Source organism: Gopherus flavomarginatus, chromosome 2 (genome assembly GCF_025201925.1).
Source record: "Gopherus flavomarginatus isolate rGopFla2 chromosome 2, rGopFla2.mat.asm, whole genome shotgun sequence".
NCBI classification, from domain to species: domain Eukaryota; kingdom Metazoa; phylum Chordata; order Testudines; family Testudinidae; genus Gopherus; species Gopherus flavomarginatus.
This window is the reverse complement of record NC_066618.1, coordinates 14,764,743-14,780,282: the sequence shown is the minus strand read 5'-3', so window position 1 is coordinate 14,780,282 and position 15,540 is coordinate 14,764,743. Positions and strand designations below refer to the sequence as shown.

The 15,540-nt window shown below is 44.6% G+C and overlaps 1 protein-coding gene across 1 annotated transcript in view; it reads right to left on the bottom strand.

Moving 5' to 3' along the window:
• The window catches only part of LOC127045481 (sodium channel protein type 5 subunit alpha-like), a 117,750-nt gene that overhangs the window by 87,920 nt on the left and 14,290 nt on the right, over positions 1-15,540 (bottom strand). Inside the window, exons 7-8 of the mRNA XM_050941524.1 lie at positions 3,263-3,326; positions 420-561 (exon numbers count right to left, since the gene is read on the bottom strand). Of these exons, the coding sequence (XP_050797481.1) occupies positions 420-561; positions 3,263-3,326 (206 nt within the window). The remainder of the gene's footprint in view (positions 1-419; positions 562-3,262; positions 3,327-15,540) is intronic.

Here is a 15,540-nt window from a genome sequence, read left to right as displayed (position 1 = left end):
AGGAAGAGTTTTAGTCAGATTCAGAGGTGCAAAGCTTTGTATTATGTTACCACTCCCAGTCCCTTGTGGTCTCCCTTTTTGGGGATATATATGTAGCCTGTTTTGAATCTTTCCTCCAGGCTAGTAAAATCTTCTGCTTTGTACTTACTGACCCATCAGACAACAAGCTATTAAGTGTTTTTCATGAAGTTTAATTTCCTTGTAAAAATTATTTATTGAAAAAAGTAGAAGCTTTGTATCATGAGTTAGCTGTAGTACTCTCATCATATGGATGTGCACAGTATAGTCACTTATTCTGTGACTTGTGCCCATCATTTCATTTTAGACTTCTTTTCCTCTCTTTTTACTTTAAATACTTTATATATTTATCCAACCACATTACTGCTTTATTTAATATTTGAATTAAGTAAATCTGATACCTGTTGATAGAGACGCTCCCAGTAATCTTGTGTCATTAGGCGGAACAAGGAAAGAAAGGCCCAGCCAAATGTATCAAAACTTGTGTAGCCAAAATCAGGATTTCCCCCAACTTTGAGACATACATATTGAGGTGGACAGGAGCTACAGATGATTAATAAAAGTGATGAAAACTTAAAACGTCCAAATTTAAAGGTAAATCGCTTCAGTTCCTGTGAAAACTCAGATTATACACTCAGTTATACTACAACTCAGATTGTACACTCAGTTATACTACAACTTCTTCTGTGGGACCTGCAAACACTAACCCATGCTAAGCAAATATCCTCCACACCCTTACAATATTTTGTTGGGAAAGAGGGCCGTAGAGTGGAAGGGCAGAGAGAGAAATACAAAAACACACGTACACACAAATATGTTAAATATTGTTTTGTATATAGATAGTATTATTTCTCATTTTAAGTTAACATTTCCTCTGCTTCTTTTAGTGGATCTTGTCTTAAACACAGCCCCAATTCTGCTGAGTTACACGTGCATAGCCTGATTGAAATCATTGGGAGAATTGGTGCTGGAGTAACTGTTTAGAGGACCTATCCCTACTTTTTGCCTTTTACACCGTGAACTAAGGTTATCTTTAGACTCTGAACTAGTCAGAGGCTGACTGAATATGCAATAGGCAGAGTTGCATCAGTGTAACATATTATAAAAGCTGTTTCCGAGCCTATGTGCCTTGGGAGATCAGAGGATAACAATCATGATGAGGATGACTAACTCTTCAGGTGTTTTTGCAAGAGATGGTGTGAATTTATGGATGCTCAGATCTCATTCTGTATTCTCTCTATTTACCTTCCTCAGTGGAGTGTTTGTGATTTTGCTAACTGTGCTAATGAAACTATTGCAAATTCAAGGTTTTTCTAAGTGTAAGTGTTGTAGCTGTGCACATCGGGGTTCCCAATTTAACAGTAATTATAACAACATTGGGCCTGATCTTGAGACTAGAACCTACTAAACGACTAAGTGTTGTCGACTGGGGATTCTGGAGAAACAGAAGAGGAAGAAAGAAGATCAGAAGAGAGCTGAAATCACTGTAAAAGGAAGAGCTGTGGCAGCAGTGACAGCTGAGAAGTCGTGACAGAGCAAAAGGACTGTAGTCAGATTTGAGGGAAAGAAAACTATAGAGAAGTAAGCATGATGACCATAGTATAAGGAACCAAGACATATGAGTGTGTATGCCAGAGATGATAAAGCTGGATGTTGTGTATGTATGTTTGTTACTATGTATACAATTCTAATGTTTTAGGTAAGAACATGCTGTCAGCATTCTACATGTGATTGATCACTACATGTAGAATGTAACCACTTAAAAGCTATTTCCAACTGTTTTGTATTCCAGTATTGGGTACTTTGATATACATACGTGTGCTAATGGGATTTGTATTTTGTTTCTTGAAATATTTTTTTAAGGTTTATTGTATCAGGGAATGTTGGTATATTAAATTAAGATTATTTTGTTTTTTGAAGAATTACTGCCTGATTGTCAATCCTTCAATCAGAAGGCTGTATCTGTGTCCTTCCAAGGGTCAACAGAGTTAGTCTACCCTAGGGAGTTCTCTAAAGGCCAGAGAGAAACCCTTAGTAAAACCCCGGCAATTCCTCTAGGGCGGACCACCCCCTGCCACCTACCAAACCAGCAAATTGATAAGTGGGTTACTGATGTAGGCAGGCCATGGTGAGGGTGCCTGGAGTCTGATTTTGGGGGTAATACAGCAAGGGAGATTTAGGTTAGATATAAGAAAAAAATGCAAACTGTAAGGATAGTAAAGTACTGGAATAGGTTGCATCAAGGGAGGCTGTGGAATCCCCATCATTGGTGGTTTTTACGGCTAGGCTGGACAAACACCTGTCAGGGATAATCAAGGTTTGCTTGGTACTGCCTCAGCATGGAGGGATGGAGGCCCATCCAGATTTATATTTCTATGCCTGTATTAAATTAATCCTGTCCTCAAAGTTCCCACATCTCATTGACACATCAATTCTGCCTGTCCTCCAGCTCCAGCATCAGATCAGCCCTACAGCCCACAACCAGACCCTAGATCAGTGTGCCCTCACAACTCCACATCTACTGTATCCCATCAATTCTGCCCCTACATCTGCCCACATCCCCTACAAGTTCTTCCCTTCTCCCTGGCATCCTCACTTCTCCTCCTTCTCTTATGGTGAATGAAAGGGAAGATACTCTGCCTCATTCCTGCAGGGTTGAAATTTGTGAGGGGGCTGGAGTTTCTTGCATTATCAAGAGACAAAAAGTCTCTATATCTTGTCTCTGACCCTTTAAATCCTGTCTGATGTCCTGGGTAGAGGAGAGAAAGTGCAGTTGAGCCTCCCCAATCTATTTGTCAGTCCTCTCCTTCTACACCCTTGGGGTAGGAACAGATTTGGGTTAAATTTCATTTTTTTCTGAAATGATGCACCCATCCCTAGTAGAAAACACTAAGTTAACACTACTTCCATCTCCACCTCTCATTCTTTTGAAATTTAATTCACTAAATGGAAGTGTATTAAATACATTTCTGAGAAAAAAGTTAAAGTAATTGCAAGAACATCTGCCAGAAGGCCTAGGAAGAATTTAGATCTGAGTATAGAAACCATGGACTCGAACTCTATCCCCTGTCATTCATTAAACTGTCTTCTTATTTGTTATATTTGTATTATCCTTGTTCCTATTACTGTTGTCTTTAGGAACTTCAAATTTGATCTTCACATTAGTCACTGGTGGGCTGAGCTAAGCTAAAAGTACTGAAGCAAAGAAAAAAGTTCAGAACCAAGAAAAGTTAACTGCACTTACCCAGCATCTGAGCTGTTGCCACACAATAAGGCATCCTTGGTGCCATTCTTCTTCAAAACATTTTCTACAAGAAAAATGAAAGCATAATATATTCAAAATACTTTTTAACATGTACCTCCTAGATTAATATGACACAATAAATATCCAGTGAGATAAATATTGGCAAGGGCACATAGACACAAAAGGTAAATTTGACATGTTTTTATTTACCTGTACAATAACTGGTAGGTAGGTAGGCGTGTGTGTCTGTGTATTTTTCCACTCTTGGTTCACATGCATCCCATGCACTGGAGATTGGAGTCTTTTGGCCATTAGGTCTGCACATCTGCCCTGAATGTCCTTGTGATCCTGTATGAGGGGCATCCAGGGCAGTGCACGCCCACCTGACAGTTCCATTGCAACCACAGAATCCATATGTAATAGGATTCTGTAGTAGTGGGGAAGGAGGGCAGATCATAGAATATCTATATGGACAACACATCTTGAAGAACTCCAGTTACTGTACAAGTAGAACTCCTTTCTTCGTTGAGTGTTTCTTCCTATATATATTCTTTTTTGACAATTCCCAAGCAGTGATATGATATGAATAGGTGGGTATTCGGAGTCTACCTAAACTGAGACTTCAGCACAACTCTTCCAAAAGAAGTGAACAACATGGATGCTTCCGCTAGGGAAGGTTGCTTGATAAAAGTATGTACTAAACCCCAAGTAGCTGCTGGACAGATCCAAAATGGGGGTACTTTGCAAGGATGCAGAAGAGGCTGCCTGCACCCAAGCAGCATAAACTACCTAAAACATAATAAAGTCTAATTCACCCCAAAACTCATTGAGATAATCTCTGGGCAGGAATTGGTTGGCCTTCATTGTGTCAGGAAATGATATAAACTGCCTTGGGGAAGCTCTGAAGGACTTTGTCCTTTGCAAATAAAAGGCTAGGGACCTGCTAACATCCAGGGTATGTAATCTGGATTCTCCCTGGTTAGAATGTGGTTTTGGAAAGAATACAGATGGATGAATCATTTGATTTAAATGCAATTCTGAAAACTACCTTGGGAAGGAATTTGGGATCTGGCCTAAGATACACCTTATCAGTAGGGAAATCCTGCCATGAGTCCCTGTAGCTTCCCAATTCTGCAAGCTGATGTAATCGCTACATGTTGCTTGGGGTTGGAATGGAGGGTTCACTAAACTTGCAAGCAATTCATTAAGGTTCTAGGGAGATATGGGAGGTTTCTTTACTGGTAGAAAAACCTTAGGTCTCTGAGGAATTTAGACAGAGGAGTGGGATGAGACTTTACTGTCTTCTAGAGGAGGGTGATATGCAGTGGTGGCTGCCACATGTACTTTATCAAAACTAATCAAAAGTCCAGAGTTCCTTAGAGACAGTAAATAGCCCAAGATAGGTATCTTTGTGTTAACAGAGCATAACTGGTACTATATGTACCCTGTTGTAAATCTTTTCTGCTTAGGACTGTAGGTTTCTCTGGTGGAATTTTTCCTACTATTTATCAAAATGTTCAGGACATCTGGAAAAAAAAGATCTTTCTATATTTGACACTATCATAACCTTAGTCCCAGATTTGGACCTTAGCGTCCAAAATATGGGGGTTAGCATGAAAACCTCCAAGCTTAGTTATCAGCTTGGACCTGGTACTTGCTGCCACCACCCAAAAATTTAGAGTGTTTTGGGGCACTCTGGTCCCCCTGAAAAACCTTCCCTGGGGACCCCAAGACCCAAATCCCTTGAGTCTCACAACAAAGCGAAATAATCCTTTTTCCCTTCCCCCCCTCCAGGTGCTCCTGGAGAGATACACAGACACAAGCTCTGTGAATCCAAACAGAGTGACTCCCCCTCTCCGTTCCCAGTCCTGGAAACAAAAAGCACTTTCCTCTTCACCCAGAGGGAATGCAAAATCAGGCTAGCAAATTCAACACACACAGATTTCCCCCTGATTTCTTCCTCCCACCAATTCCCTGGTGAGTACAGACTCAATTTCCCTGAAATTTCCCAGAAAAGAAAACTCCAACAGGTCTTAAAAGAAAGCTTTATATAAAAAAGAAAGAAAAAATACATACAAATGGTCTCTCTGTATTAAGGTGACAAAATACAGGGTCAATTGCTTAAAAGAATATTGAATAAACAGCCTTATTCAAAAAGAATACAAATTAAAGCACTCCAGCACTTATATTCATGCAAATACCAAAGAAAAGAAACCATATAACTTACTATCTGATCTCTTTGTCCTTACACTTAGAAACAGAAGTTTAGAAAGTAGAAACTACTTCTCCAAAGCTCAGAGAAAGCAGGCAGCCAGAAAACAAAGACTCAGACACAAACTTCCCTCCACCCAAAGTTGAAAAAATCCGGTTTCCTGATTGGTCCTCTGGTCAGGTGCTTCAGGTGAAAGAGACAGTAACCCTTAGCTATCTGTTTATGACACGCCCCCCAAATTGCAGACAGTGGGGAAGCTCACTGGCGGCGATTTCCTTTTAGAACTTTAAAATAAACAGATTACTACAACACATGCACCTTTACATATACCACTAAGTATATAACTAACAGACTTCTACATTTTAAGAACACTTTTTAACTACTGAATTCTGAGAAACTCTCACGGGAGAGAGCATCAGCAACTTTGTTAGAAGCTCCTGTGATGTGTTGAATTTCAAAATCAAAATCTTGGAGAGCTAAACTCCAACGAAGAAGTTTCTTGTTGTTCCCCTTGGCAGTATGAAGCCACTTTAGTGCAGCATGGTCAGTTTGTAGTTGGAACCGCCGTCCCCAAACATATGGGCGTAGCTTTTCCAGGGCGTACACAATGGCATAGCATTCCTTTTCACTGACTGACCAGTGACTTTCCCTCTCAGACAGTTTCTTGCTGAGAAACATGACAGGATGGAAGTTGTGATCTGTTGCTTCCTGCATGAGCACTGCTCCTATACCACGCTCAGATGCATCTGTGGTTACTAGGAATGGTTTGTCAAAATCCGGGGCCCTGAGCACAGGGTCAGACATGAGCGTTGCCTTAAGTTGGGTAAAGGCCTTTTGACACTCATCAGTCCACTTAACTGCATTTGGCTGGGTCTTTTTGGTCAGGTCGGTCAATGGGGCAGCGATTTGGCTGTAGTGTGGTACAAATCGCCTGTAGTATCCGGCCAAGCCTAAGAAGGATTGGACCTGCTTCTTGGACCTTGGGACAGGCCACTTTTGGATAGCATCCACTTTGGCCTGTAGGGGGTTTATGGTTCCTCGACCCACCTGGTGCCCCAGGTAAGTCACTCTGTTTTGGCCTATTTGACACTTTTTGGCCTTAACAGTTAGTCTGGCCTGCCTGATGCGCTGAAAGACCTTTTCCAGGTGTAGTAGGTGTTCGGGCCAGGAGTCTGAAAAAATGTCCACATCATCGAGGTAGGCAACTGCAAATTCTCCCAGTCCAGCTAGTAGACCATCTACCAGCCTCTGGAAGGTGGCGGGTGCATTTCGAAGGCCGAAAGGAAGGACATTGAATTCATACACCCCCGCATGGGTGACGAATGCTGACCTCTCCTTGGCAGGTTCATCTAGCGGTACTTGCCAGTACCCCTTGGTTAAGTCTATTGTAGAGATGAACTGGGCACGTCCCAACTTCTCCAATAGCTCATCGGTACGTGGCATTGGATAGTTGTCCGGACGAGTTACAGCATTTAGCTTACGGTAGTCCACGCAAAAGCGTATTTCCCCATCTGGTTTGGGTACCAGAACCACTGGAGATGCCCATGCACTGGTAGATGAGCGGATTATACCCATCTGTAGCATGTTCTGGATCTCCCGTTCTATAGCAGCTTGGGCATGAGGAGACACCCGGTAGGGTGGGGTTCTGATTGGGTGAGCATTACCTGTATCAATGGAGTGGTATGCCCGTTCAGTCCGTCCTGGGGTGGCTGAGAACAATGGGGCGAAGCTAGTGCACAGCTCCTTGATTTGTCGCCGCTGCAGACGTTCCAGGGTGGTTGAGAGGTTCACCTCTTCCACGCCACTGTCTTTTTTCCCGTCGTAGTAGACACCGTCAGGCCACTCAGCATCATCTCCCTGGACTGTAAACTGACAAACCTGTAAGTCTCTGGAATAGAAAGGCTTGAGAGAATTAACATGGTAAACTCTAGGTTTTAGTGAGGAATTGGGAAATGCTATGAGGTAATTTACAGTTCCCAGGCGCTCTTGGACCGTGAATGGCCCTTCCCATGATGCTTCCATCTTATGGGCCTGTTGCACCTTCAAGACCATAACCTGGTCTCCTACCTTGAAGGAACGTTCTCTGGCATGTCTGTCATACCAGGCCTTTTGCTCTTCCTGAGCATCCTTTAGGTTATCTCTAGCAAGGGCTAAAGAGTGTTGGAGGGTGCTTTGTAGGTTGCTTACAAAGTCCAGAATGTTAGTTCCTGGAGAAGGCGTAAACCCCTCCCATTGCTGCTTCACCAGCTGTAATGGTCCCTTAACCTCGTGACCATACACAAGTTCAAATGGTGAAAACCCTAAACTGGGATGTGGTACAGCCCTGTAGGCAAACAGCAACTGCTGCAACACTAGGTCCCAATTATTGGAGAATTCGTTGATGAATTTTCGTATCATGGCCCCCAAAGTTCCATTGAACCTTTCCACCAGGCCATTGGTTTGATGGTGGTACGGGGTGGCAACCAAGTGATTCACCCCATGAGTTTCCCACAGTTTTTCCATGGTCCCTGCCAAGAAATTAGACCCTGAATCTGTAAGGATGTCGGAGGGCCAACCTACCCTGGCAAAGATGTCTGTTAGGGCCAGGCACACAGTGTTAGCCCTGGTGTTGCCTAGAGCTACTGCTTCTGGCCATCGGGTAGCAAAGTCCACTAAAGTCAGTACGTACTGCTTTCCTCTGGGCGTCTTTTTTGGGAAAGGGCCCAGAATATCCACAGCTACTCGCTGAAATGGGACCTCAATTATGGGGAGTGGCTGGAGAGGGGCCTTGACCTGGTCTTGAGGCTTTCCCACTCTTTGGCATACCTCACAAGACCGGACATACTTGGCAACGTCCTTGCCCATCCCCTCCCAATGGAAGGACTTCCCCAATCTGTCTTTGGTTCTGTTCACCCCAGCATGGCCACTGGGATGATCATGGGCTAAGCTTAAGAGCTTCCCCCGGTACTTAGTTGGAACCACCAACTGTTTTTGCAGCTGCCATTCTTCCCGGTGTCCACCAGAAAGAATTTCCTTGTATAAAAGTCCTTGGTCTATAACAAACCGGGATCGATTAGAAGAGCTGAAAGGCGGTGGGGTGCTCCGTGCCGCCGCCCAAGCTTTCTGAAGGCTGTCATCTGCTTCCTGCTCAGCCTGGAACTGTTCCCTTGAGGCTGGGGTCACCAGTTCTTCCTCAGACTGTGGACTTGGGCTTGGTCCCTCTGGAAGCAATGTAGGTGATGGGGTTGTTTCCGTTGCTGGTGAACCGCTCTCCGCTGGTGCACCTGAGGGTATTTCAGGCTCTGGCTGAGCCTTTTGGGTATGGCTGTCTTTTGCTTCTGCCAGTTCTGGCTCGCTGGCGCCCTCTGGCGTTGAGTTTGAAGATGTGGTTGCACTTGCTGGTGCTGGTTGCTGTTCCAGTTCCGGGCCTGGGACTGGAGATGCTGTGGCTGTTTCAGTGGTAGGCATGGAATCCGGGTCCACTACCTCTGTCTGGGTCTCTGGTAACACAGACGGGGCCTCTGTGGACGGCTCAGGAACAGGAATGGGTCTGGAAGCTTGCCTGGTTTGGCTATGTGTAACCATTCCCACTCTCTTGGCCCGCCTCACCTGGTTGGCCAAGTCTTCCCCCAGTAGCATGGGGATAGGATAATTGTCATAGACTGCAAAAGTCCACATTCCTGACCAGCCTTTGTACTGGACAGGCAGTTGAGCTGTAGGCAAGTCTACAGCTTGTGACATGAAGGGGTAAATTGTAACTTTGGCCTTTGGGTTGATGAATTTGGGGTCAACGAAGGATTGGTGGATAGCTGACACTTGTGCCCCCGTGTCTCTCCACGCAGTAACCTTCTTTCCGCCCACTCTCAAATTTTCCCTTCGCTCCAAGGGTATTTGAGAGGCATCTGGGCCTGGGGATCTTTGGTGTGATGGTGGTGTAATGAATTGCACTCGCATGGTGTTCTTGGGACAGTTGGCCTTGATATGTCCCAGTTCATTACACTTCAAGCATCTTCCATCTGATGGGTCACTGGGCCGAGGTGAGTTACTGGAGACTGGTGAGGTGGAAGAGTAGGGTGTCTGTGGCTTTACTTGGGTGGTATGTGGGGTCTTTGGCTGTCCTCGGTTGTAGGGTTTATGGTCTGTGTGCCCCCTGGGGTAATCGTTCCCCTTGACAGTAGCTTTCTTGCTTTCTGCCAGTTCCATCCATTTGGCTCCAATCTCCCCCGCCTCAGCGAGATCTTTGGGTTTTCCATCTTGTATGTACCGTGTGATGTCTTCAGGAACACCATCCAAGAACTGCTCCATTTGTATGAGGAGGTGCAGTTCTTCCAAGGTTTGAACGTTGTTTCCTGTTATCCAGGCCTCATAGTTTTTTGCAATGTAGTAGGCGTGTTTGGGAAATGACACCTCTGGTTTCCACTTTTGGGTTCTGAAGCGCCGATGGGCATGATCTGGGGTTATCCCCATTCTGTATCTGGCCCTTGGTTTGAAAAAGTTTATAGTCATTCATTTGCTGCTTAGGCATTTCAGCTGCCACCTCTGCTAAAGGTCCACTGAGCTGTGACCTCAATTCTACCATGTACTGGTCTTCGGGGATGTTGTACCCAAGACAGGCTCTTTCAAAATTTTCCAAGAAGGCCTCGGTGTCATCACCTGCCTTGTAGGTGGGAAATTTCCTGTGCTGTGGAGCAATAATTGGCGCCGGGTTGTTAGGGTTGGCTGGCACATGCAGCCCAGCTTTTGCCAAGTCCAGTTCATGTTTTCTCTGTTTTTCCTTCTCTTCATTCTCTTTTTGTTGTTTTTCCATTTCTTTTTGTTGTTTTTCCATGTCTCGGCGGTGGGCCGCCTCTTCTTCTTCTTGCTTCCTTCTGCGGGCCAACTCTTCTTCTGCTTGCTTCCTTCGGTGGGCCACCTCTTCTTCTTCTTGTTTCCTTCGGTGGGCCAACTCTTCTTCTTCTAGTTTTCTTTTGTGTGCTGCCTGTTTGATTTGTTCTTCTCTTTCTTTCATCTCCATCTCTTTTTGTTTTATTTCCAGTTGTCGCCTGTGTTCAGCTTCTTTGATTTGTTTTTCGGCCTCAATTTTTGCCTTAGAAGTCATGGTTCCTGTTTTCTTGTGTTGGGGTGCCCTCCGGTGTTTATCTTCTGCACTGCAGGTTCTCTGTTGCCTCCTGAAGTCTGCCTAGCAACAGTGCCTTTAGCTAATCTTCAAGGTTAAGTAAACCTGAAAAACCACTTTATTTGCATGTATATAGTGCTGGTATGACTCTCAATGGGAGTGCTATTGTGTGACAAAAGACTCTTAATAGCACCTTAATGGCTTCTTGCTTAACATGCAAGCCACAAACTGCCAGAGAGAGCAGAAAAAAAAATTCTCTCTGGTTCCCTTTTAAAACCAACTGTTTCTCTCTGCTAAAAAGCCCTTAGCAGAGAAAAGAAAAATATAATATTCCTACTGGCTTCTGGATTCTGTCTATCATCCCAACCGCTGCTACTCATATCATAACCTTAGTCCCAGATTTGGACCTTAGCGTCCAAAATATGGGGGTTAGCATGAAAACCTCCAAGCTTAGTTACCAGCTTGGACCTGGTACTTGCTGCCACCACCCAAAAATTTAGAGTGTTTTGGGGCACTCTGGTCCCCCTGAAAAACCTTCCCTGGGGACCCCAAGACCCAAATCCCTTGAGTCTCACAACAAAGGGAAATAATCCTTTTTCCCTTCCCCCCCCCTCCAGGTGCTCCTGGAGAGATACACAGACACAAGCTCTGTGAATCCAAACAGAGTGACTCCCCCTCTCCGTTCCCAGTCCTGGAAACAAAAAGCACTTTCCTCTTCACCCAGAGGGAATGCAAAATCAGGCTAGCAAATTCAACACACACAGATTTCCCCCTGATTTCTTCCTCCCACCAATTCCCTGGTGAGTACAGACTCAATTTCCCTGAAATTCCCAGAAAAGAAAACTCCAACAGGTCTTAAAAGAAAGCTTTATATAAAAAAGAAAGAAAAAATACATACAAATGGTCTCTCTGTATTAAGGTGACAAAATACAGGGTCAATTGCTTAAAAGAATATTGAATAAACAGCCTTATTCAAAAAGAATACAAATTAAAGCACTCCAGCACTTATATTCATGCAAATACCAAAGAAAAGAAACCATATAACTTACTATCTGATCTCTTTGTCCTTACACTTAGGGCTTGTCTACATCAGAAAGTTGCAGCGCTGGTGAGGGAGTTACAGCGCTGCAACTTAGGAGGTGTACACATCTGCAGGGCACCACCAGCGCTGCAACTCCCTGTTTGCAGCGCTGGCCGTACTCCTGTTTTGTCTCGGGTGTAGAGGATCCAGCGCTGGTGATCCAGCGCTGGTAATCAAGAATAGACACTTACCAGCGCTTTTCTTGACCTCCGTGGAATAAGCATGTATCCCAGCATACCTGAGGAAGCCTCTGGTAATCAAGCTGGTCTCCTTCCCCGGCTTGCTCTCGCGTTCCCCGAACCCCGAGCAAGCAGGTCTTCTTCCCTGCGGTTTGCAGGGTGGTTCGGGGAACGCGAGAGCAAACCGCGGCGAAGCTTGTCTCCTTCCCCGGTTTGCTCTCGCGTTCCCCGAACCCCGAGCAAGCAGGTCTTCTTCCCTGCGGTTTGCAGGGTGGTTCGGGGAACGCGAGAGCAAACCGCGGCGAAGCTGGTCTCCTTCCCCGGTTTGCTCTCGCGTTCCCCGAACCCCGAGCAAGCAGGTCTTCTTCCCTGCGGTTTGCAGGGTGGTTCGGGGAACGCGAGAGCAAACCGCAGCGAAGCTGGTCTCCTTTCCCGGTTTGCTCTCGCGTTCCCCGAAAGCCCTTGAAGCCGCCCAACAGCGCTGCAGTGTGGCCACATCTAACACCACTTGCAGCGCTGGTTGCTGTAAGTGTGGCCACTCTGCAGCGCTGGCCCTATACAGCTGTACTAATACAGCTGTAACAACCAGCGCTGCAAAATTTTAGATGTAGACATGGCCTTAGAAACAGAAGTTTAGAAAGTAGAAACTACTTCTCCAAAGCTCAGAGAAAGCAGGCAGCCAGAAAACAAAGACTCAGACACAAACTTCCCTCCACCCAAAGTTGAAAAAATCCGGTTTCCTGATTGGTCCTCTGGTCAGGTGCTTCAGGTGAAAGAGACAGTAACCCTTAGCTATCTGTTTATGACAGACACCCATCCATTAGCCATGCAATGAGATGGACAATGGATGTTGCCATTGTCTGGGATATCACATTTGCTGTTTGAAGTAAAGGTCTTGGAGAAACAATTAGTAATAGTAGCCAGGTGGGAGCTATCTAGATGACACTGGCTGTGCCTTGCTTGATCTTTCCGAGTACTCTGGGAATCAAAGGAACTTTGTCCAGTCATGATCTGAGGAGAAATGCCTGCTCAAATTATCTGCCAGAGTGTTAGCAGACCTGGAAGGTGAACTGCTGTTAGAGATATCTGGTGTCAAATGCAGCAATCCATAATCAAACCACCTCTTGGCATAAGGCAGGAGGATCACGCTTCCTTCCCCCCAACCTCTTTCTTTAAAAAAAAAGATGAGTCATGTTGCTGGTTATAATTTGGGTAGGCAATCCTTAATCAGAGGTAAGAATTCCAGGCCTTGTAAACCGCTGAGTTCCAATATGTTTATATGTAAAAGAGTCTTCTCAAGAATCCACTTGTCATGTGATCCAGATGTATTCCTCATCCCAGAAGTGATGCATCTGTCATAAGATCTTTCCACCAATTCAGTGAGGAAAGATCAGCTTGAGGACTCAACTTGGCACATACACTGATTTTAGCTAACCCTGCATGCAGCCTAGGTGTACTCTGGTATTCAGAACAGTGAACCTTCTGGAAACCAGGTGTCTGAGTAGACTTACACAAGTCCTTACTATTATCTGTAGATTTGTTTGAAGTTGAGTAATAAGACTAGACATGGTTTGAAATTTGTCTTGGGGAAGACAGGCTCTGTCTGTCATAGAATCTAACACTGATTTCTTATATGAGCAGCAACTACTGTTAAGACCTTGATGAACACTGCATTCTTGGTTATAAAGAGAGTTCAAAGGGTCTCTGCTGATACAGTAGTGTACTGTACTATCCCATCTGGAAATTTAAGCATTTTCTGTGTGCCAGATGAATGGAAATATGGAAGAAAGCAACCTGAAGGTCACAAGCTGCAAACCAGTCTTATGGATCTTGAGATGGAATTATGAAGACTAATGTGACAGTTTGCATTTAAAATGGTGTATGAAAATGTTGAGCCCTCTCAAATCCAAAATTGGATTCCATTCTCTCTTTCTTCTTTAGTATAAGGTACTAACTGGAGCAGAAACTTTTCTTCTTGCATTCCTGTAGATCGTCTTCTATTGCGCTGAGAGACAGAAGTATTTCTAGGTCCTGCTGTAATAGTCTCTCATGAAAGGGGTCCCTGAAAAGTCATCAGAAGGGGGTGAGGGGCAAGTGCAGAATGGGACTTATGGACTAAAGTACTGAGACAATCTTCAGTCTCCTGCAGTCTGTTAGAGAGTCCCATAATTTTGGGAGAAAGTGTAGATGGTTCCCAAATGGAGTGGAAGAAGGGTCTAGATCTATTAAAATGGTTGTGGTGCGAATCTCGATCAACCTGTCAAAATGATGTTTGTAGGTTCAGAGTAGAATTGAGAGGTGGCTGGTGCAGAAACTCTTCTCTCTGGAAACACTTCCTCTTTTTATGGAGTTCTGTTTTTCTCTGGTAAAAGAAAATGCATATGATGTTCTCTGTTTAGAATAGCTACAAGGTCTCCTTTGTTTTCTTTTGGTTGCAGATGTATACACTATAAGAGAGCAAAGTGTGGCTAGGGGACCTTTCAACATGTGGAGAGTGTCATTGGTTTTAGGGCTGAAAAGGTCTGAACCACAAAGGGAAGATCTTCCACAGTTAACTGAACCTCTGTTTGAATGCCTGAACTTTGGAGCCAAGACATCCACTTCATAACTACTGATGTTGCCTAGTTCATGAAGCTGACATAACAGTTTCCAGAGTTGCCTATAAGGACATTCTAGCTATCAGCTGTCCTTCCAAAACTAAGGATTTAAACTTCTCCCTATTTTATTTTGGAAGCTTATCAACATAATCCATACATTTGTTGTAGTTGAGAAAACCATAATACACCTCTACCCCGATATAACGAGGGAGCTGGGGTAGCAGCAGGGCTGTGGCTCAGGGGTGGGGTGAAGAGGAAAATTAACAGAGGCTGGAGCTGGGAGTGGGTCTGGGGCCACAGCCAGGAACAGAGCCATGGCCAGGGGCATGGCTAGGGGTCAGGCAGGACTAGTTAGTGCTCCTTCTCCATCCCCCCTGTGGGGGCTAGCCCATACCCCATTGCGCCCCCCAAACATTCCTCCACACCCTCCTAGGGGGGCATGCCCCAAAGTTGGGAAACCTCTGATCTAACCTGTTCTTATAAATTTCCAAGGATGGGGATTCCACAACCTTCTCAAGAAACCTATCGCACTGCTTAACTATCCTTATAGTTAGAAAGCTTTTCATAATATCTAACCTGAATTTCTATTGTTGAAAACTAATCCGATTAATTCTTGTCCTACGCTCAGTGGACATGAAGAACAACTGATCACCATCCTTATTGTAAAATCTTTTACATAATTGAAGACTGTTAGCACACATACCCCCTCAGCCTTCTCTTCTCTAGACAAAACATAAGAACATAAGAATGGCCCTACTGCGTTAGACCAAAGGTCCATCTAGCCCAGTAGCCTGTCTTCCGACAGTGACCAGTGCTAGGTGCCCCACCGGGAATGATCAGAACAGGTAATCATCAAACGATCCATCCTCTGTTGCTCATTCCCAGCTTCTGGAAAACAGAGACTAGGGACACCATTCCTGCCCATCCTGGTTAACAGCCATTGATACCTAATCTTTTGATCTTTCCTAATAGATCATGTTTTCGAAATCTATCATCATTTTTTGTTGTTCTCTCTGGACCCTCTCCAATTTGTTTACATCTTACTTAAAGTGTGGTGTACAAAACTAAACACAGTACTCCAACTGAGGTCTCACCAGTGCCAAGAAGAGTGGGA